This window comes from Aotus nancymaae, unplaced genomic scaffold, assembly GCF_030222135.1.
Source record: "Aotus nancymaae isolate 86718 unplaced genomic scaffold, 86718_ANA_hifiasm-v0.15.2.pri h1tg000014l, whole genome shotgun sequence".
Taxonomy (NCBI): domain Eukaryota; kingdom Metazoa; phylum Chordata; class Mammalia; order Primates; family Aotidae; genus Aotus; species Aotus nancymaae.
Window position 1 is genome coordinate 111,446,306 of NW_026988425.1, and position 23,509 is coordinate 111,469,814.

The 23,509-nt window shown below is 46.4% G+C and overlaps 1 protein-coding gene across 1 annotated transcript in view; it reads left to right on the top strand.

Moving 5' to 3' along the window:
* Window positions 1-23,509, top strand: part of ADAMTS17 (ADAM metallopeptidase with thrombospondin type 1 motif 17) — a 330,513-nt gene that overhangs the window by 246,421 nt on the left and 60,583 nt on the right. The window contains exons 16-18 of the mRNA XM_064375802.1: window positions 5,613-5,770; window positions 8,735-8,894; window positions 11,408-11,543. Of these exons, the coding sequence (XP_064231872.1) occupies window positions 5,613-5,770; window positions 8,735-8,894; window positions 11,408-11,543 (454 nt within the window). The remainder of the gene's footprint in view (window positions 1-5,612; window positions 5,771-8,734; window positions 8,895-11,407; window positions 11,544-23,509) is intronic.

Below are 23,509 nucleotides of genomic sequence, written 5' to 3' on the forward strand. Positions count from 1 at the left end.
ACAGAAGAGGGCAGGAGGTGACCTGCATCGTCTCTGCAGTTGATGTGGCCCCATGCAGTCATTGTTCTGGGGACTCCACAATGAACCTGTTTACTCACTGTTAAAAATGATCTTGACATCCTAACAGAATCTCTGAGGCTGAAGTCTCTTTCGAAGGGATGTCAGACACTAACTTGTGATTTTAGCAGGAAGTTATGATTTTTCAGATGGACCACAGCAAACTGCAGATGTGGAATCTTGCTAAGTGACACCAAAGTGAAAAGGCTGGAAGTAACCCCCTTGCTTCCTGGATCTGCTGACCTCCTGCTAATAACTCTGCCTGTGTTTTCCTCTCCCTGAGAAATACACAGATGAGCGTGGCTGGGAGCGCACTGTCCCGAGGAAGGCGTGCAGGCTCTGAGCTGGAAAGCTGCCTCTGCAGTGCGCCAGAACTGCAGCCTTGCAGCGATGGCCACAGGCAGTGCCTGGGCATGCAAAGCGTATTCCTTCTGAGGCTGTGAGAACTGACCCCAAACCCACTCACAGCCTCAACCAAGATGTGATTGTGCAGGAGTTCTCCAACGCATCAGCTCCAGACCAGGACCTCCAAAGCAAAGGCATCTTCAGAATTCGATGGCGTACCCCCACAGCCCTGTGCGGCTTGTGAGAGCCAGTTCTAGGCATCTCTTCCCCACTCTTTGTTCACTGATGCCAGGTGGATAACACGGTCTGCCATATGAGGGTGTTTACGCTCTGGGTAGCAAATGCACCATAACTCTAGGCTGTTTTCCCCAGGGAGCCGGCTGTCACTAGCACTCTGTTGTCCGACACGTTCCTCCCCATCAGCAGTTGACCTTGCCTGGGTTCGTCCATCCACTGCAGCCTCACTCAGTTTCCTATCCCACACTTCCTTGACCACACCCAGCAACTCGTCCGTGGCCTCCGGTAGCCCTCCTCCCGATGTATCCCCCACCCATCCCGCTACGGACAAGCCAGACCCCACTCCAGTGATCAGAGGGTGGCAGGCTCCAAGGCCCAGCTGGCTCTGCCCCCACCTTGTGCTGGAGTTGCTGCTGCTGTCTCCCGCCCACTGTCGGGCCTCCCGAGGCAGAAGTGGGGCTTCCCCAGGCCCGCCCCCACCTCTGTGCAGCGTTTCTGCCGATGGTCTTAGAACCGTCTCCAGGCGTGCCCTCCTGCCCTTTTCTGGGCCTTTCTATTCTTGACCTCCCAGATGTTTTACTTTTGGTATGGAAGTGGGGTTGTTTGCAGGCTGTAATTCAGAGTCACTTAAAATGTCTTATAAAAAGGGTCAGAGAAATACATAAACAAGGCTGGTGGGGAAAGACCCACCTCCTCAGAAGGGTTAGAGCCGGGATAGGGGTGTTAGAGCCGGGACGGTGGGGGAGTTACAGCTGGGACACGGGGGGCTTACAGCCAGGACTGGGGTGGTTAGAGCCAGGACAGGGGGGTTAGAGCCAGGACAGGGGGTTTAGAGCTGGAATGGGGTTGTTAGAGCTGGGATGGGGTAGAGTTTGGATAGGGGTGTTAGAGCCAGGATAGAGGCAGAGGCCCTGGCGGGAATTTGAGGCAGGGGTGGAGTGTGCCAGGCCTTCTGCCTCTCAGGGGTACTCAGCTTGGTGGCAATCATCTGGGGCTGATTTCTAGGAAGCCATAATAGTAATTTTCTTTCCTCACCTCCTCTGCCCTCATCATGATTAGCATTTCTTTAAGCCCAACTTCCAAAAAGCATGTGTAAAAGCCAAACCTAGCTCCTAGTAGTTGAGCATCAACTTCAGGCACTGTGGATCCAGGGGCTTAAAATGATGTCACGGGAAAAATGGTCTCTCTCCGCCCTGGCAATCCTGACCGTCCTCTCTGGGGGTATCTTCCTGTGGGCTGGCAGATCCAGGCTCACATCCAGTCTCCAGGAAACCCTGTGGAAAGAAAGCTGCCTTTTTCTAAGGTGAACAAAAGGCCCCATGTTTGGGGTTGGGTGCTGGGCTCATGCCTGGAGCTGTGGAATTAGGGGTCCAGCCCCACATGACGGGAGGAAAAGCATGTTCCCAGGAGAAAGCCTGGGTACGATTGCTTAGAGGGAGAAACAGAGGCCGTGTGACAGGCGCAGTGGATGTTCACAGAAGCCACGAACCAGGGACGAAGCTGGGGCCTTGGCCCAGGGCCGACAGTGTCAGAGTCTGTCACTGCCCGAGGGGTGATGGTCAGTGGATATGGGAGTCGGCTGGCCAGCACCAGTGGCCCCGTGAGGAGAGCAGCCACCCGCCTTCCCTCTGCTCTTTGTGAGAGAAATGGATTCTACAAACCAGTCCTGGTGTGACTGTGGTCAGCACACAGCTTCAAGGAAATTATTGCTGGTCTCTGACTCCTTCGTACAGGGCACCTGTCCTCTCACTGCCTCTGTCCCCGCAGTGAGGCCCCTTCCTCCTTCCCACCCTCCGAGGCCACTCTCCATCTCTCGCCTCCTTTCCCAGCCAAACCTCCGAAAAGTGAAAAAAAGGTCACCTTCCACTTTCTTTTCTGTATGGGGCCGTGTATCTTCCTCCCTGCACCACCCCTCCCAGAACGATCTTAGCAGTACTGGCCTCTGAGGGCCAGGACTGACCGTCCCGCCTCCATGCCCGGCCACACGCTGCAGGTGGCCTTGTCTCCTCCCGTGTCTTACACGCTCAGCTGAAAGGGGGCTTATCCCAGGAAGCCTTCCCCATCTGCCCCATCTGTGGACCAGTAACAGGCCATAGTCTGTTGGGAACCAGGCTGCACAGCAGGAGGTGGCTGGCCGATGAGCAAGCATGACCACCTGAGCAGGGCATTCGATTCTCATTGGAGCGCAAACCTATTGTGAACTGCACGTGCAAGGGATCTAGGCTGTGCCCTCCTTGTGAGAATCTAATGGCTGGAGATCTGAAGTAGAAAGTTTCATCCCAAAACCATCCCCCACCACCCCACTTACCCCAAATCTCTGGTCTGTGGAAAAACTGTCTTCCATGAAACCGGTCCCTAGTGCCAAAAACCAGTCCTGGGGACCGCTGTCTTAAAGGACTCTGGCCCCTTGGTTTTTTTCTGTCTGCTCCTTCCCACCAGCCCATGCTGGATCCTAAAACCAGATAGACAGGTGCATTTGCAGGAGACAGTTTTCTAAATCTGCAGAGAGCTTGAAAGAACAATGAATGTCCGTGCAACCTCTGCCTATATTCACTCATAGTTAATATAACCAAGTATGTATTTGTGTTATAGCTCAGTAGAAGCTTTGGAAATCCATGAGATTAGTCATTTTTGTAAGGGCATATGGAATATGAAACCCTATAACAATGAGAGCCTGGAATTTGTCCTCTTTGAGAACAGGCCTTACCTTTGCACATTTCAGCATTAGTCATAAAAATCTAGACTGATGTGGCCGGGCATGGTGGCTCGTGCCTGTAGCCCCAGCACATTGGGGGTCCGAGACAAGTAGATCACGAGGTCAAGAGATCAAACCCATTCTGGCCAAAATGGTGAAACCCCGTCTCTACTAAAAATACAAAAATGAGCTGGGTGTGGGGCATGCCTATAGTCCCAGCTACTTCGGAGGCTGAGGCAGGAGAATCGCTTGAACCCGGGACGTGGAGGTTGTAGTGAGCCAAGATCACACCACTGTACTCCAAACTGGTGACAGAGTGAGACTCTTTCTCAAAAAATAAAAATTCTAGACTAATGCTACAGCCTAAGAAATGGGCGTTGAAAGTTGCCGGCGTGGTAAAGGCAGTGGCGTTGGTCTGTTGGATTCAGGTCTCCACTCTACAACCGAATGGCCTTGTGAGTTTGGGCGAGCTGCTTAACTTCTCTGTGCCCCCATTGCCTTGCCCCTGAAGGGAAGACTTCGGGGGTTGTTGAGAAAATTAAGTAGGTCAGAGTGTATGAAGGAGCCAGCCTAAAGAATGTGCTCCTTAAATGGCGGTTTGCAGATGGTGGCAGAAGAGGAGAAAAGGGGAGGAAACTGGGGGCGTCCCGCCCTCCTCACCTTTCGCAGCCAGGACATTTCAGCTGTGGGAAGGGAAACAGAGTCGGCTCCAAGTGGTAGGACTTTCCTAAGCTGTCCCTGGAGTCCTGTAATCCTCAGCCTCTCACAGCCACCCTGGATACGAGACCCCACTGGAAGCCGCTCTGCTGGAAAGTTCTGGAAGTGAGGAACCTGTTTCTCTTGGCAGTTCCTCTAACACGAGAAGTCCTGAGCGTGCGTCTCCTCTGTGTTGGCCGGGAGCAAGCACTGGGACTGTAACGTCCTGGAGACGGGGGCTGAGGCCGGTGGACCCCCAGTGTCCCTTTGCTACTTGTGGCCTGGCCCAGCCTGAGGCTGATGAATTCAGCTGTAACCAAAACCGCTTTTGGGTTTCAACTCTCGTTCTCCAAAATCAATATTAAATGTGGCCATTTTCTGGCTTCAGTAAGCAGAGAATCGTGAATGCGACAGGATCGGGTTTCATTGATACAGGCTGAGGAGGGTCCCAAGGGGAGAGCTGTAGATGAGTTTGGGGTGCTCGTGGGGCTCCGGCTGCCTGTGCAGGGAGAGTGGGCATAGGACTGACGGTGCCCCAGAGGTCCCATTTTTGGAAATGACACAGGCTTACTGTCACCTCTTGTCACCTGCCACCTTCTAAAATGCCAGAATAGATTTTAGTTCCTTGGGATTTTTTTTCCTAGATGACAACCACAACAAACTAGAGTGTCACTGCAGAGTACTGTCCTCATGAGAGTGACGTGGTCGTCCCCCCTAAGTGGGAAGACACAGGAAACGTCTGAGTGAGCACCTCAGAAAATAGTACACGGCTCGTGTGGAAAACCATTTCTGCCCACGGCCTGTCAGCAGCACATTGATTCTCAGCCTCCCCGAACACAAGTTGTCCCTGGTAGAGAAGGGGGTGAGCAAACATGAGAACCTGAAACCCACAGAGCTAGGGTGTGAGAGCGCCCCTCCCCTGCCATGCTCAACCCCCAGCCACCGCTCGCCCACAGCTGCCGAGTGTGACCACCACATCTGTGGGCGGCTGGGGTTTCCAAACCTTCGTACTTAATGGAGACATGGGTGTTGATTGAAGGAACGTCCACTTTAGTCATGTGGGGATATGAAATCCTGAAGACGTGCTGGAGCCAGCTGCTCTCCTTAGAGGGCCCCAGGTAGGTAATAGGAAGGGCAATGGCTGAGTTTTGCTAAAGCAGCAAAACCTATACTATAGCCTAGGACACATTAAAACGGAATGAATTCATCAGGCAGAAAACCATCTACCAGGTAAGTTTAGCGAAATGAAATCAGGCTGTGGTCATCTCCATTCCCTGCCCCTCCACCCCTAACCCCAGCTATCCGAGTTGGTTTTGAGACAGGAGCCCAGGCTGGAAGGTGCCCATCAATCCTACAGCTCTCCCTGGGGGTTCTGTGGGGCTGCAGCTCTGTGCTCCCCGCGATCCAGGCTTTTGTTCTCAATACACACAGAGTGTTCCCCTTCTCTCACTTCAGGCCTCCCTCCTTCCCCCTGTGGAAGGGGAGACCTCTGCCCCACTCAGGGGCCGCAGATTCCCTTTAAAGACAAACCGGGTCCCCCATCCCCAGCCCCTTGATTCTTTGGTCTTAATTTGCTTTCTAGCTCTCAAAGACTCTGGTAAGGGATCCATCAACAGTGACTGGAAGATAGAGCTCCCCGGAGAGTTCCAGATTGCAGGCACAACTGTCCGCTACGTGAGAAGGGGGCTGTGGGAGAAGATTTCTGCCAAGGGACCAACCAAACTACCGCTGCACTTGATGGTAACTTGCTGGGCTCCCGCACTCGTCTTAGGGTTGCTGTCCACCAGGTCACTTTCCAGTTGACTTCTTCCTGGGACCTTGCGGGCAGGAGATGCATCTGGCTTCCAGGGGTCCCTGCTGCTCAGTCCCCTCCCCTCTTTGAGTCTTTTCTTTTCCCTTGCACCTCCTGCTTCAGAATTCTCTCGTTGCTTCTCCTGGCTCTTCCCTGACAGAGTTCCTATCTTTTTCGAAAGGAGCTGCCTCAAAGAAGGAAATGCTTAGCCACGTGGATGGCAGCCAGGGAGACTTGGCCTCATTGATAGACAGCCCCACTCACAGTCTCTGTTTACATCAGGTGGTGGGATGCGTAGACCTGCCCTCACAGAGTGTATATCATTACCTTTTGGAAATGAACTTGGACTCCGTGTCCAAACCAGCATCTCTCAGATTTCACAGACCCAGCTTGCAACAAGCATGTGGGAATCAGGAAGGGGAATTAGATGATGAGGTATTCTACTCCACAGGTGATCTCCAGACACCTGCGTGCTGCTGGGCCTCCATGCAAGCCACTGAAACATCAGTGATGTAGCCTTTTAAACATATCAGAAGAGATGTTTTTCTCCAGAGAATGGAACATGCTGCTTCCTTCTCGAGATCCAGGAGTTCTCGTGGCTAACTTGTGATAGCTCCTCATTATTGATTCCGTGTCTCCTTCCCAAAAAAACAGGACTGTGGCAGCTTGTGCCCCTGCAATCAAAGCACACTTTGTCCCTCAGTGCCTGCCAGAGTCTCCGTGGAAGTTCTTCTTCCCCATTAATTTGTGATCTCTGGCAGCCTGTAAGTGTTCCAGGTTAGTTGACTCCCAAAAGATTTTCTGGCCATTGCCCAGAGAGTCTCCTAAGGAGGCTGGTTCTGCCAGGGAGCACTGGCACCCAGGATGCTAGTGGTGCTAACCCTATTACAATATCTGGGGAGAAAAAGTCAAGGCAATTTTCATGTACAATCTAAAGCATGTGGAAATCTGCTGCCGCACCACTCACCCTGCTAAATCCATTGCAAATACGTTCCTGCAAGTAGGTTTCTGGGACCCAAGAACGTGTGCCGAAGTCATTTCTCGGAGATAAGATTGCTTCCTTCATAGTGACAGTCAGAACAAATCCTCCTATTCCGAGTTAATAGCAGTTACTCGGGGACTAAGGGAGGAGGCAAAACATAAAATCTGTATTGCAACTTTGCCTGTGCGCATGAGAATTTGCTTTCTCTAGCAAACACCAGTGTGAGTGTATCTCCCTTTTCACCAAAAGCTTTTGTAAACGGAGCAAGTCGTTAGCCCATTCCAGTGAAGTACACAGCCTGGATTCATTCAGGCCAGGATAAACAAAACTCCGACAAAGCAACTACTGCCGTAACTGGTTTCAGCCCTTGCTTAATATTGATGGCTCTTCTCTCCAAATGTGACTGTCATTTCAAGACTTTAAAACTGAAAATGAGAGGTGCCCCTTTGCATCTATATAGAAAGCCATTATCCCCAAACTGGGGTATAAACACTGTTTGCAGAATCAGTAGCACCCAGAGAGTCATGGGGACCTGCATTAGAAACCGGTTACACACGCGCACACACACACACACGTGCACACACACACACAAACACAATACATGGCTACAGAATTGCATGAAATTGGTTTTATATGGATTCTTCATTCACCAGTCCTACTCCCAGACTGCGATGATGAAGATCTCTTTCTAAGACTAGGTTGCTTCTTGGCGTTTCCCTTTCCTAACTGGAGGCATTTTCCAAGTGTATTACGGCACTTGCTGTGGTGCAGGTGTGGGTGTTGACGTGGTCAGGTTTCCTCTTCACGCTGCACCCCAACTCTGCGATGCAGCCTCGGGGGCTGAGAGATGCGTGGAGGGAAGTGGCTCCCATTGTCTGGGACACTTTGACCTCATCTGCCCCTAGTCAAGTCAGGTGAGCTGTGCACACCCTCCCCTTAGTGCCTGCTGACCCGTTCTCTAGACTTCTCAGGCTGAAGTGAACCTGCCAGCTACTTAGACCCAGGGCACTTACTGCTTCCAAGCTTAGTTTGAAGACTCATTAGCCAGAGGCAAGCCATGTTAAGCTCCTATAAGAGGGCTTGATTGGCACGATTATGTCTAGAGAAAGAAGGCTGATCATGCACCTGCTGGCTTTCCAAGGCTTGTCACATGCCGTTCCAGACCCATCTATTCTGCATCTTCCTGGTGACTAGGATTTCAGGTCTGAGGTCTCCAGGCTGTATGATAGTTTCCCACAAAACATGATGGACCCCTCCCTCTACCTCCACCCCACTCCCAGGTTGGAGCCCTGAGCCAGGCTCCTGCCACTCTTGGCTACAGTCATCATCCTGGCTCCCGCGGCAGCAGAGGACTCCTGCGTCCTTGAACCCCCAAACAGATGCTCCCCAAAGTCCCCCAGCAGTGAGCTGCATTTTTTCCTTGAGCTTGCCTTACCCCTGACTCTGGACCAGGTAACATTGCAATGATTGCTGATAGGGAGTGAAGGATGATGTTCATTTCCAGAGAAGTACAGTAACCCCACTTGCTCTGACGGCTTTCTAGTCAAAAGTTCATCTGTGTCTTACCTGCAAAGGCAGCTTCGTGGGTGAGTATGCAGGAATGTGGACTGTTCTCTGCGTGGAACAGCTTTCCGTGAAAAGTGCAGTGAGAGGTTTCAGGGTTGCTTATCCTAAAGCTCCTAGTCTAAGCTGGTCCCTCTCTTGGGTAGGAAAGATGGGTTTGCATTCACCCTACTCGTAAGTTGAGTCCCTGAGGAATCCAAAGCTGAGATAAAGGAGCACCCCTCAGTCGAACCTGTTTTCAGCCTCAGGAAAGGGCTGGTTACCCCTCATAGAGAAACAGCCGCAGCGTGCCTGCGTGTGCGGATTCAGCAATCCCATGGGCTTTCATTCCTTTTCAAAATGCCCTTTTGTTTTGCGGCTGATCCAGGTGCTGTTATTTCACGAGCAAGATTCTGGAATTCATTATGAATACACTGTTCCTGTAAACTACACTGCTGAAAATCAGAGTGAACCAGAAAAATCGCAGGACTCTCTGTTCATCTGGACCCACAGCGGCTGGGAAGGGTGCAGCGTGCAGTGCGGAGGAGGTGAGTGGCCGTGGCCGCGGCCTGCTGGGTGTGGGGCTTTGCTGGAGAAAGGACAAAGGAATCTGTGGCCAGCACACAGAGTGGTGAACCTGTAACCTGCAGTTCCACAGGAATTTAAGCCCTGCTGAAAATCTGTCTGCAGAATACTTGGGCAGAGTCTTCCCAGCTCCCACACTAGGTCGTGCCCATGCTGCTGCTTCGCCCGAGGCCTAGGGCCCCCCAGCTCTGACCTGTGGGTGAAGCAGGGTTTGGCTGATGTACGACTGCGTCTCAGGTAAGACAGACCCTGGGAATAAACAGAATAGACCTTCGACTGTTGCCACTTGCTGGAGAGGCACCAGAGCATGTCTCTGCCTGCTGCCAAATTCCCTTCCCTCTTTGCCACAGTAACCTCACTACAGGGAACAATGGAAAGAAAAGTGAGTCAGGTGAAACATTCCGAGTGTGAGTTCTGACCGCACAGCTTCCTGCTCAACCTCAGCAAATGACTTCCTCTCTCTACCCCAAATTCCCTCACCTCTAAAATAGGATGGCTGTCCCTCATGCCCACCGTAGGGTCCACAGCGTGAGCCCAAGAGCCTGTCGTACAGCAAGAATCATTATAAACAAAAGGCGTTGTGTTTCTTGTTGAGTCATTGGACGGGGCGGCAGTAGGACGCCATTCTGAACTCTTAGCCAGCAGTTCCTTAGACAGTGCTGTTTGTCACCCTAACAGGACACATAGCAGGGTTATGGGAGATGGAACACATGGTGGGTGGATTTTAGTGGGCGCAGAGCTGGGATGGAAGGTTGACCTGGACTCTGGTATGCCAACCTTGGGAGTTGGATGATGGGCATAGCCCCAGCCATCGCCAGTCCTCAGCACCTATTGACTGCTTGGATGACTTCCGTTGGATGTCCAATACGTAAAGCATGGCTTACCATTTAAAGGAAGTAAATGGTAGGAGTTCCTTCCATCTTTCATGGGTAGGAGTTATAGATACACAGGAATTTCTTCCTGGGCATCTTGGCCAACCACCCTCACTGTCTGTGCTTAGCCTCTTCCTGCAACAGCCCCGCAGCAGCTGGCATAGCCTCTGGATGCCACCATCAGCCCTGCGTCTTCCACTCTGCACCTCTCCCCGGGGGGGCCTTCTGCCCCTGAGCCCTTAGCTGCTGATGGCCTTTCAGCCTCCAGATCCAGCCAGCAGCTCTACCTCTGATTCCAACCAGGTTTTCCTCTTGGACAACTTGTTGCGAACAACCATAGCCCACATGGAACAGTTCGCAGGCTCTCCTGGGGTCAGGGGCAGGCTGCTCTGTTGCTGTTGGCTTGGCAGCAGTCCTTTCATGACACTGATGACTTCCAGCTTCCTAACAGTGGTCAGACCTACCACCAAAGCTGGAAGCAGTCCTATGCTTTCTGTAGTCACCCGAGGCTGCCATTCGGGGCAGCAGGAGCTGACGGTGGAGTTCAGGACTCCATGATTTTGAGTCATCCCTACGTGACAGATTGCCCAGGAGACAGACCCAGCAGGGAGCCCCGGATCCAAACAGCTGGGCTTGAGTCCGTCTTGTATTGTCACTCTTCCCAAATCATAATAACAGTGATGGTAATAGAGCTAAAAGGAAGTGTTAGCCACATGCCAGGTTCTGTTCTATGGACACCCTATATATTTGTTTATTTTAATCATCCCTGAGACGCCCTCAGGCACAGGGAAGTTAAGCAAAGCAGGCTGCTCGAGGAAACTGAGACGCAGAAGCATGGTGGCCAGATAGCGACACTGTGGTCACCTGTTACTCTTTGTGGTAGAGCAAAGACTTGAACCCAGACACCCTGGCTCCAGTGACCACCCGCCTCCCTCCCAGTCACTCAGCCTGCCTGACAAAGGCATGGCCATGCAGTATTTAGGGTGCTCTGGGAACACCCAGAAGAAGGGCTACATCCAGTTGGGATATTGGAATAGCAAAGCTTCCTAGGAGCAGATGGGGCTCAGCCGTAAGTACCCGCTGGCTAGACAAGTTCAGAGCAGCTCTGGCGTGCCTGTCTAGAGAATGCAGGTCTTCATGTCTCCCAGACAAGACTCCTTATACCCCACTTGTCCCCAGCAAGCAGGAGTTTGGTAATAGGTAGCTGGACTGTCTGCTGAGGGCTGATGTGCAGGTATTTAATGAGACCGTATCTCCAGAGACTTTAAACATGAAACAAACAGATACAAAGATGAGCAATCTTTGGAAATGAAAGACCCAAATCAACGAACCCCAAGCTGTTCAAGGACACAGCTGATCTGAGGTGTTGCTGCATTCTGATCTTCTTCTAGAATCTTCCAGGGCCCCACTCTGCCTTCTGTGTCTTGCACCCTCCTCCTTAAAATTGCAGTTCTTCCTCTCTAAAAACCCACAGGACATTTACAACAGTCACTAAGTGACAAAGTGACCAGCAGCACTCAAACCTTCCTTCACGAGTGCGCGAGCCCAGCCTTTCCAGGCGGATGCGACTGCAGCCTCTCAGCTCCCTTTGGTTTGGTTTCCAGGGGAACGCAGAACCATCGTCTCTTGCACCCGGATTGTCAACAAGACTACAACTCTGGTGAATGACAGTGACTGCCCTCAAGCAAGCCGCCCAGAGCCCCAGGTCCGAAGGTGCAACTTGCACCCCTGCCAGTCACGGTAAGGAGCTGGGTTCTGTAGCTGGGACCCACCAGAGTCGGACAGCAGCACTATCAGTGGCAGGGGGTGACACGCCATGAATGCCACAGTGCTGCTCTGTGCTGTGTTCTGTTACTGTTGATGAGTGATTTGTGCTTGCTTGAATTACCAAATTTCTAGCTACTGAGCCAGCACTCTGATGGAAATACAATCGTAGCTGGAAGGCATTCTGTAGGAGACCATTAGTAACATCTCACGGCAAATGAGAGAGCCTTCACCACACACTTTTAACCAGTGCCCATTGGTTCCCCCAAATTCCTTTGTCTTGGTGGAGAAGGAAACAAGTGTTGGAGTCTGAGAGCCTGGGAGAAAGTGCGCACGCGGGCTGATGTTGCTGGCGATCTGTTTCAGTGGCTGAAATTCATGCCCATAAGTGTGGGTCTTGGTGTTTAGTCTTTGCATCCATCAGAACTTCATCCGAACTTCCATCCCAGCGCCAGCTTTCACGGCCATGTTACCCGCGTGAACTCTCTTGGGTTGTCAGCAGAGTTGAATTGTGTGAAATGGGTTTGTCAGTTGAGCCTCCTCTTCTCGAGTTTTTTTAGTGAGACTTGGATGACTCTGTTGTGTTAAGTCATGCCACCCCTCGGCCTTCTGTTCTGCTCTGAATTGAGGTGAATGGCTTTTGCTCTGTGGTTCTGTGTATCATTTAAGGCATGCTGACCTTTTCTAACTTGGCTGAATGTTTAATATTTCAGTGTTTTAGGTTTCTTGACTCAGTTTGTGCCGCTTGCCTAGTACAAGAGCTTCACGTCTTTTGCACCAACCCCCTTCTTTTTGTCAAACTCTTAAAATGTGTCCGAGTGAGAAAGAGGAGGCAGGAAGGAAAAAAAGAAGCTGAGGCTTGTTTCAGTGATCTGTGCTCCTTGCCAAATTAAGAATGAAATTCCACCCTAATGCTGCAGTCCTGGAGGAAGAACTCACTGCAGGAAATCTGCTTGAGCACGCTCGGTATGAGCAGCCGTACCACAAACCCATCCATCAGTCCGTCAACCAGTCACATGCATGGGCCACAGAAAGAAGGGCTTGCCGCTGTAAAGATTCAGCAGTCTAATGGGCTATAGCCTCTTCTCTGGAAACTAAAGATGGCCTGGCCCTGGCGAAGTGACTAGAAAGTAGGATAAGAGATGATGGAGGAGGAGAGGTCAGCATGAGTTCAAGGGCATGACTGAGCAAAAAGGTCTTAGGGCTCCATTCCAGAAGCATATTTTAAAACCGGTTCTGTTTCAAACTATTTTATACCCAAGTTTATATATATATAATTGCACTTTAAGTTCTGGGGTACATGTGAAGAACATGCAGGATTGTTGCATAGGTACATACATAGCAATGTGGTTTGCTGCCTCCATCCCCATCACCTATATCTGGCATTTCTCCCCATGTTATCCCTCCCCAACTCCCTACCCCCCACTGTCCCTCCCCTAGCCACCCCACTACAGACCTCAGTGTGTGATGCTCCCCTCCCTGTGTCCATGTGTTCTCATTGTTCAACACCCGCCTATGAGTGAGAACATGCGGTGTTTGATTTTCTGTTCTTGTGTCAGTTTGCTGAGAATGATGGTTTCCAGGTTCATCTGTGTCTCTACAAAGGACACAAACTCATCATTTGTTATAGCTGCATAGTATTCCATGGTGTATATGTACCACATTTTCCCTGTCCAGTCTATCATCGATGGGCATTTGAGTTGGTTCCAAGTCTTTGTTATTGTAAACAGTGCTGCAACAAACATACGTGTGCATGTGTCTTTATAATAGAACAATGTATGATCCTTTGGATATATACCTAGTAATGGGATTGCTGGGTCAAATAGAATTTCTATTTCTAGGTCCTTGAGGAATCGCCACACTGTCTTCCACAATGGTTGAACTAATTTACACTCCCACCAACAGTGTAAAAGTGTTCCTATTTTTCCACATCCTCTCCAGCATCTGTTGTCTCCAGATTTTTTAATGATTGCCATTCTAACTGATGTGAGATGGTATCTCAATGTGGTTTTGATTTGCATTTCTCTAATGACCGGTGATGATGAGTATTTTTTCATATGTTTGTTGGCCTCATGTATGTCTTCTTTTGAAAAGTGTCTGTTCATATCCTTCGCCCACTTTTGAATGGGCTTGTTTGTTTTTTTCTTGTAAATCTGTTTTAGTTCTTTGTAGATTCTGGATATAAGTCCTTTGTCAGATGGGTAGATTGCAAAAATTTTTTCCCGTTGTGTTGGTTGCTGGTTCACACTAATGATTGTTTCTTTTACTGTGCAGAAGCTCTGGAGTTTAATTAGATCCCATTTGTCTATTTTGGCTTTTGTTGCCAATGCTTTTGGTGTTTTAGTCATGAAGTCCTTGCCTATGCCTATGTCCTGAATGGTTTTGCCAAGGTTTTCTTCTAGGGTTTTTATGGTGTTAGGTCTTATGTTTATACCCAAGTCTTTTTAAAATTATGCACAGAAACCAAATAAAATGAAACAGATGAAATGAGAGCTGCTGTGATTGAGTTGAGACACACATATCATGTGGCAGAGTCAGCCAGTCCACACTGCCTGTTCCACCTCTCACAGTAGGCCGTGGCTCCCTTGTGGAACTCCAGGGATAAAAGTCAAGGGTTCTGCTTCCTGTAGTGATAGAGTAGCTTATATTGGACCAACCCTCCTGCAGATTACAGTTATGAACTCTGGAGACAGTATAAAAGCAACTGTTTAAAAGCTAGAAAGTAGGCCAGGTGAGGGGGCTCATGCCTGTAATCCCAGCACTTTGGGAGACTGAGGCAGGTGGATCACTTGAGGTCAGGGGTTTGAGACCAGCATGGCCAACATCTTGAAACTCCATCTCTACTAAAAATAGAAAAATTTGCCAAGCATGGTGGTGTGCACCTGTAGTCCCAGCTACTTGGGAGGCTGAGGCAGGAGAATTGCTTGAACCTGGGATACAGAGGTTATAGTGAGCCGAGATTGTGCCACTGCACTCCAGCCTGGGTGACAGAGCAAGACTCCATCTCCAAAAACAAAGTCCAAATTACATATGCAGTTCCCATCTTGTTTCTGTTGAACAGCACTTCTGTTCATTAATTTATCATTCACAGTGTTCCGGGTGCAGTCCAACATTACTAGTCATACAGGGAAACAGATCCATACTCGGAAGAGAAGGCCACTAATGGAGACTGACTGCAAGAGGACACATTTGTTGAAATTAGAGGAAAAGAATGTTAAAGCAGCTATTGTAACTATGCTCAGAAGCATAAGGAAAGCTATGCTCATAGTCACAGAACACATAGGAAATCTCATAAGAGAAAAATGATACTGTATAAAGCAATATTAGGACTAAAAAACACAATATCTGAAATTTTAAAAATTCAGTGCATGGATCTAACAATGGAGTAAGAGGATGAAAGATTAATGAACTTACAGATAGAGGATTAGACATTATTCAGTCTAGAAAATGGGAAGAAAACATTATTGACAGTGAGCAAGACTCAGTTACCTGTGGTGCAGTATCAAGCATTCTAACATACGGGTAATTGGAGTCACAGAAGGAGAAGAGAGAGAAAATGGAGCAGAAAATAATTACTGGAGAAACCGTGATCAGAAATTACCCAGATTTAGTGAAAGACAGCTGAGAGGTAATCGGGTCACATCTTCACGTTTCAACTAGATTCAAAAGTGCCATAACAAAGCCCTCTGGTCGTTAAAACAAGTGGGCCAGTCATGATTCTACCTCCCATGTATCTTCTAAGAGGGAACCTTGCTGCACTGCAAAACGCAAACCGGAAAATCCCGTAGGAAAGCACCTACAGAACAGTGACGTAAACAAACACGAATGCAACCATACACGAGTGCCGCGGAGCTGTGCTAAGCCTGCGATAGGTAACGTCAAGTGTGTGTTTCGCTACAGAAAGGTCTTTGACGGACCATAGTCCTGCGGTCTTGCCACATTTGAGCCAAGTTCAAGCAAATACACTTGAAACTAAAAGCAATTTCAGAAGCACATTCTTAGTATCTCCGTAGAACAGGGATCAGCAAACTTCATCTGTATAGGTCTAGAGAATAAATATTTTTGCCTTCAAAGGCCACATGTGGTGTCTGGCACATTTTTTTCTTTATTTTGAGTCTTAATCCTTTAGAACATGTGAAATTTGTTCTTTGCTCTTGGGTTGTACAAAAATAACCCACAGGCCAGACTGAGCCCACGCACAAGTTTGCTGGCCTCTGTTTCAGATTATTACTTACTCTCGTTTTGCCCACTGAGATGTCGGGACCACACCCTCAGCATGAGCCTGAGCTCTGCAGGTATTAGCTCTGGAATATATTTTCCTATTATGCAAAGGAGGGCACATTAGGATACTGAATTTCTTTTTATTGTGTAACTTGATAAATATTTGGTTTCTGCCTCCCCACCACTTCTCTCTCCCACCTCCTTCCACTCCCTTCCTGACTGTAAAATCATGTGAATCAGACTTAAAGAATGAGTGGAATTACTTAGAGCAGAGAAGAAAATGAAGTTGAAAAACAAGAGAAAATAGCACCTAAAATCTGCCTTAGGGAGCCTAGACAGGAGGTGTGTGGATGCCTGGCCTAGGCTGGTTTTGTTTGCTGATTTGTTTGTTTGTTTATTCTGAACCATCTGAGCTTTTACTTTTTCTTAAAGTGGATGTATGAGTGCCCTGAGTCATCAGAGAGGATTGATTGTTTGGCTAAAGAAATGTATGATCTGATAATAGATTTTAAAACTCTTGCACATCCTGACAAGATAGATCTATGCACACATACACATACGTGTATACATACACACACGTGAATATATCTACATACACAGTGTACATATATATGTATGTGTTATGTGCAGTAGTCCCTGCTTATTTGCAGTTTCACTTTCTGCGGTTTCAGTTACCCGTGGTCAACCATTGCCCAAAAATACTAAAAGGGAAATTTCAGAAATAATTCATTGGTCAAGTTGCTCACTGTTCTGAGTGGTGTAATGAAATCTCACACCGTCCCGCTCTGTCCAGGGGATCCACAGCGTCTCTGCTTCCTGCCGGTTTGTCATTCAGTGGCCATCTCAGTTAGCAGATCGACTATTGGGTGTCATAGTTCTTGTGTTTTACTTAATAATGATCTCAAGGCACAAGAGTGGTGATGCTGGCAACTCAGATGTGCTGCAGAGAAGCTATAAATGCATCCTGTAAGTAAAAAGGTAAAAGTCTTCAACTTGAAAGAAAAAGAATTGTGTGCTGAGGTTGCTCAGATCTATGGTAAATGAATCTTCTATCCATGAAATTGTGAAGAAGAAGAGGAAAGAAATCCGTGCTTAGTATATACAGGGCTCAGTACTAACCTTAGTCTCAAGCATCCATTGGGGGTCTTAGAACATATCTGCCACAGATAAGGGAGGACTTCTGCTCAGCTGTTAACACACACACACATATTTGGACAATAAAATGTGAATTATTGCATAGCATGATCTAGTTGTCATGAGTCTTTCATAAGAACCTGTGGTTACATGGATTCAGGCCAGTAAGTGAAGAAAAGTAGAAAGCCTGACCTTAGGATGTGAGTGGCAGAAAATAGGAGATTGGGCACACGAGTAAAAGCTGCACTTGGATAAGGGGTGAGGTGGAGATGTGTAGGGTCTGGATTACAAACGGCTGTTTCAGATGGGGTGGCATGAGTGGAGGAGAGAGCCTGTCACCTGGAAGAAGGGCCCAGGAATCCCATGGTGTGAACTTTATTAAAGAAGCCAGAATGCAACCCATTGTTGAACCTGGCAAGGTGAAAGAGCCTTTCTGTGTTACTGTTACTCTTTAAAATGGCAGAGATATTTGTCTTTTTTCTTGATACTTTTCTTTATTTCTCCTGATCTCCCTTTAACTTTCTTCAACCCTTTTTCCATTGAGTTCATGACAGTTTCCTTTGCCTTCCCAGCTGCACACCATTGGCACCTCTTTATTCTAATCCTAGCTCTGTGGATACTTCTCCCAAACCCTCCTGTAACCATATGGAATCTGGAGTCTGACACACAGGGCAGATGGCCTCTGCCCAGCATTTCACACACCAACACAAACACATCGACAAACCTGGCCCTGACACTGGCAGGCGAGGCAGAAATCACAGATCAGCTCAGCTGTTATGTCCGTGGCCAGCAGCCTTCACCTTGCTGACCAGAGTCTGCAGGGAAGAGGCCTCCCCATCATTCAGCATCCAAAGAGCAGTTCTGTGGGCTGAGACCCTTGAGACTCAGCCCCAGGTAGTCCTGGAGCAAGGAGGCAGGGGCTGGCAATGAAGTGGGCTCGTCCCAGAGCACAGAGCTTGTGCTTCAGCAGATTTAACATTTTTGCAGTCTTTAAGAGCTTGTTAGCCACTTGAAAAAGGCCATTCCAAGTTATTAGATATTTCCCTATAGTATTTATGATTTGAACTTCTTCCCGGGCAGTGCATGCTGTACTGTACATTGAATTAGAGTGATTCAGAAAAGAACATTCAACATCTTACTGGCAATTGAATTGAATAGTCATTTGCAAGGAAGTGTATTTGGTTTTTAAATTTGTCCTCTTTCCTCAATTATCTTAATCAGTCTGGCCTTATTTTGGGTTAAAATGGAATGGAATCCGTTTTTTTTTAATTAAAGCACATTCCGTGTTTGTGTGTGTGCACGCACACATGCATATATGAGAGAGAAAGAGATCATGACTTAAGAATGAAGTCTGGAATATGTGGATCTTTAGCTACAGCCACAATTTGAAAAGATACAGTTTTTAAATCAGTTTCCTGCTAGTCTGAAACATAAGCATTTTCTTTCCTGTCTTTTTCCAAAATAAAATAGTTAAATCTAATTGTTACTAATACCTATGGTCTATTACATGCCTTGCTGATGGTATGTGAGTGGGGAGGAGAAATTTACATTGCCAAAGTGCTGGAACTTTTTCTGACAAAATTTCAGGATGTCACCTGTATTTAAATTAAATGGTAAGTTTTGAAGCCTTACCTTATTTATCTAAATTAAGAAACATCCAAGATGGAGGAAAGGAAAGCATTTCCAAAGGGTTTTTTTTTCTTTTTTTGATCATTTGAACATCCCTTCCTTTGATCATTACGGAGATCAAGAGAATGTCCTGCTACCAGGTTCACAGGTGACAGGATTTCTCCTGTTGGGAGATGCTTTGCATGTAGGCTCTGCAGCCCATCAAAAGAGATCCTCCTCTATTCCTGACTTTTCTGAGTAATAAAATATAAAGACCATCAAGCACATGATGTTTCCATTTGACTTTTTTTTCCTTTTTTTTTTTATTGTACTTTAAGTTCTGGGGTACATGTGCAGAGCATGCAGGTTTGTTACTTTGTTATGTAGGTATACATGTGCCATGGTGGTGTGCTGCATCCATCACCCCATCATCTACATTAGGTATTTCTCCTAATGCTATCCCCTAGCCACCCATCCACCGACAGCCCCTGGCGTGTGATGTTCCCCTCCCTATGTCCATGTGTTGTCATTGTTCAACTCCCATTTATGAGTGAGAACATGAGGTGTTTGGTTTTCTGCTCTTTTGTTAGTTTGCTGAGAATGATGGTTTCCAGCTTCATCCATGTCCCTGCAAAGGACATGAACTCATCCTTTTTTATGGCTGCATAGTATTCCGTGGTGTATATGTGCCACATTTTCTTTATCCAGTCTATCACTGATGGGCATTTGGGTTGGTTCCAAGTTTTTGCTATTGTGAACAGTGCTACAATAAACATGCATGTGCATGTGTCTTTATAATAGAATGATTTATAATTCTTTGGGTATATACCCAGTAATGGGATTGCTGGGTCAAATGGTGTTTCTAGTTCTAGATGCTTGAGGAATCGCCACACTGTCTTCCACAATGGCTGAACGAATTTACACTCCCACCAACAGTATAAAAGCATTCATATTTCTTCACATCCTCCCCAGCATCTTTTGTCTCCATTTGACTTCTTATGTCACAATTACAAGAAAGGAGAAGTAAAGGGAAATGGTGAGATTTAGTCTGAGGAATACTTAAAGAACAACAACAACCCCTCCCCCAAAAAAGATCACAAAGTGATCTATCAGAAATGAAGGGAAGCTGTGTATTCTCCAGGTTCTGGAAAAAACGTTAGACCGTAGAAGACATGGCTGTGTAGTGAGGGCAACAGTAGAAGGATTCCTAACTTGTGGAATTGCTGGGACATTTCAGAAAAGAGCTTTGGATATGCTTGGTGGCTGCTTCTCAAAACACTTCTTTCCACTTAGGATCTAATGAAGGTCAGTCTTGGCGAAGCCCTCTGCTGGCTGGCTCTCTTACAGCAATGAACAGTCCACAGACAAAGAAGAATTATTCTTTTCTCCTTCTGAGTGTATATTTATATATAAATACATTGACAGTAAAAAGATGGAAAAAGTTATATCATGCAGACAGAAAGCAGGAGTGCTATACGAATAACAGACAAAATAGGGTTTTTTTTAAACATGTTATTAGAATACAGACATTTTATAGTGATGAAAGGGCAATCCATCAGGAAGATGTAACAATTATAAATATAAGCTCCTAAAATACATGGAGCAAAACTGACAGAAATGAAGGAATAAATACATGAGTCGACAATAATAACCGCAGACCTCAATACCTCACTTTCAATAATGGATTTTAAAAATAAGTTATATCAGAAGTAGAAGACTTAACACTATAAACCAACAAAATGCAATAGCTATCTATAAAACACTCCACCTGATAACAGCAGAATTTGCACATGGAACATTATTCAGGATAGATCACATGCTAGGCCAGTAAATAAACTTAACAAGCACAAAACAATAGAAATGGTTTTCTACGAGGTATGTTCTCTGGCCCCATGGAATGAAATTAGAAATAAATAAGAGAAAGAAGTTTAAGAAACATCCTAAGTACATGGAAATTAAACAGTACCGTTCCTCAACAACCAGTGGGTCAAATAGAAATCACAAGAGTAACTAAATCGTATTTTGAGATGAATGGAGGTGAAGGCACAACATAACAGAACTTAGGGAATGTGGCTAAAGCAGGCCTTCAGGGAAATTTATAGCTGTAAACACTTATGTTGAAAAAGAAGAAAGGTTTCAAATCAGTAAACTAACCTTCCACGTAATGACACTGGGAAAGAAGAGCAGCAAAACCTAAAGCAAGCGGAATGAAAGAGTAGTAACATTTGAGCAGAAATTGATGAAATCAAGAGTCGGAAACAGTAGAGCAGAATAACAAAAACAGAAGTTAACTATAGGGAGAAATCAACAAAGTTGTCAAGTCTTTAGCTAGATCGGCTGAGAAAACGTAAGACACAAATTACTAAGGTAAAAAACGAAAGCAGGAATATTACTGCTGACCTTAGAGAAATAAAAAGGATTGAGAATGAGCACTGTGAACAACTGTATGCCCTAAGTTAGATAACTTACAGGAAATGGACAAAGTCCTAGACATATGCAGACTACCGAAACCAAGTAAAGGTTATCTGCAAATAACCCACAGCTAACACCATACTTAACGTGAAAAGTGGGATGCTGTTCTCCAAAGATCAGGAGCAAGAGAGTATCTGCTCTTACTATTTCTAGTCAACATTGTATTAAAGATTCTAGCCTAGGCATTTACCCAAGAAAATGAAATAAAATGCATCCATATTTGAATGGAAGAAGTAAAACTGTGTCTGTATTTGCAAATGACATGATCTTGTATATAGAGAATGCTAAAGAATCTCTAAAAACTATTAGAACTAATAAACAGGTTCTAGATGTTTGCAGATGTAAGTCCAATAAGTAAAAATCAGTTGTATTTCTGTATAATAGCAATTAAATGAAATTAAGAAATAATCCATTTATAATAGCATCAAAAAGAATAAAATACTTTGGAATAAGTTTAATAAAAGAATTTTAAAACTTTTTCTGAAAATTACAAAAAGATCTCAATAAATGGAAAGACACCTATTTTCATGAATGAGAAGACTTGTTAAGATAATAATACACTATAATTAATCTACAGATTTAGTGCCATCTCTATCAGAATTCAAGCCATCTTTATTCCACAAATGGGGACGTGACCCTAAAATTAATATGGAATTACAAAGGGCTCCAAATCATCAAAACAATCTTAGAAAAGAAGAAAAAGTTGGAGGACTTACACTTCCCAGTTTCAAAGCTTTCTACAAACTAGAGTGATCCAGACAGTGCAGCCGAGGCATAAGGATAGACATAAAGAACAATGGCATGTAACTGAGAGTCCAGAAATAGATCTTCACAGTTACTGTCAGTTGCTTTTCTACCAGGGTGCCGAGAGCGATCAATAGAGAAAGAATAGTCTTTTCAGACAAACAGTGCTGTGACACTGGATACCTACCTGCAAAAGAATGCAATTGGAGGCAGGGTCCAGTGGCTCATGCCTGTTATCCCAGTACTTTGAGAGGATTGCTTGAGTCCAGGAGTTCAAGACCAGCCTGGGCAGCACAGTGAAACCCTGTTTCTACAAAAATACAAGAATTAGCCTGGGATGGTAGTGTGCTTCTGTAGTCCCAGCTGCTTGGGTGGTGGGGGCAGGCTGAGGCGGGAGGATTGCTTGAGCCCAGGAGTTCGAGACTGCAGTGAGTCTAGATCAAGATTGCACCACTGCACTCCAGCCTGGGTGACAGAGCAAGACACTGTCTCATTTAAAAAAAAAAAAATACAATTGAACATCTGTATGATAGTGTATATAAAAATTAACTAAAAATGCATCAAAGACCTAAAGACTTAAACATACAAAACTCTTAGAAGATAACATAGGCAAAAATCTTTATGACTTGGATTTTATAGTTTCTTAGATATGCTAGTAAAAATACATGCAACAAAAGAAAAACTTGATACATTGGAATTTATCAAAATCTAAAACTTTTGTACTTCAAAACACACCAAGAAAATGTAAAGGGCAATCAAAGAATGGGAAAAATATTTTCAAATTATGTATCTGATAAGGAACTTATATTAATATCTAGGCCACGCATGGTGGCTCACACCTGTAATCCCGGCACTTTGGGAGGCCAAGGAGGGCAGATCTCCTAAGCTCAGGAGTTCAAGACCACCCTGGACAACATGGTGAAACCATGTCTCTACTAAAATACAAAAAATGGGTGTGGTGGTGCGTGTTTGTAGTCTCAGCTACTTAGGAGACTGAGGCACGAGAATTGCTTGAGCCCCAGAGGTGAAGGTTGCAGTGAGCCGAGATCACGCCACTGCACTCCAGCTTGGGCTACAGAGTGAGACTCCATCTCAAAAAAAAAAAAAAGAATACCTAAAGAACTACTACAACTCAATAATAAGATGACACAGAACCTAATTGAAATTGCACAAAGGATCTGAACAGACATTCCTCTAAAGGTATGTGCATGAAAAGATACTCAACGTCCTTAGCAGGGAATTGCCAATCAAAACTATACAAAGGTACCACTTCGTACTCACTAGGGTGGCGGTGATCAAAAAGACAGATGGTAACAAATGCTGATGAGGGTGTCAAGAAATCAGAACTTTCACACATTGGGTGGGAGTATTGAATGACACAACCACTTTTTTTTTTTTTTTTTTTTTTTTTTGAATCAGAGTTTTGCTCTTGTTACCCAGGCTGGAGTGCAATGGCGCGATCTCGGCTCACCGCAACCTCCGCCTCCTGGGTTCAGGCAATTCTCCTGCCTCAGCCTCCTGAGTAGCTGGGATTTCAGGCGCGCGCCACCATGCCCAGCTAATTTTTTTTTGTATTTTTAGTAGAGACGGGATTTCACCATGTTGACCAGGATGGTCTCAATCTCTTTACCTCGTGATCCACCCGCCTCAGCCTCCCAAAGTGCTGGGATTACAGGCGTGAGCCACCGCTTCTGGCCGACACAACCACTTTTTAAAAAAATCTGGCAGCTTCTCACAACATTCTGCTTTATTACTCAAACCAG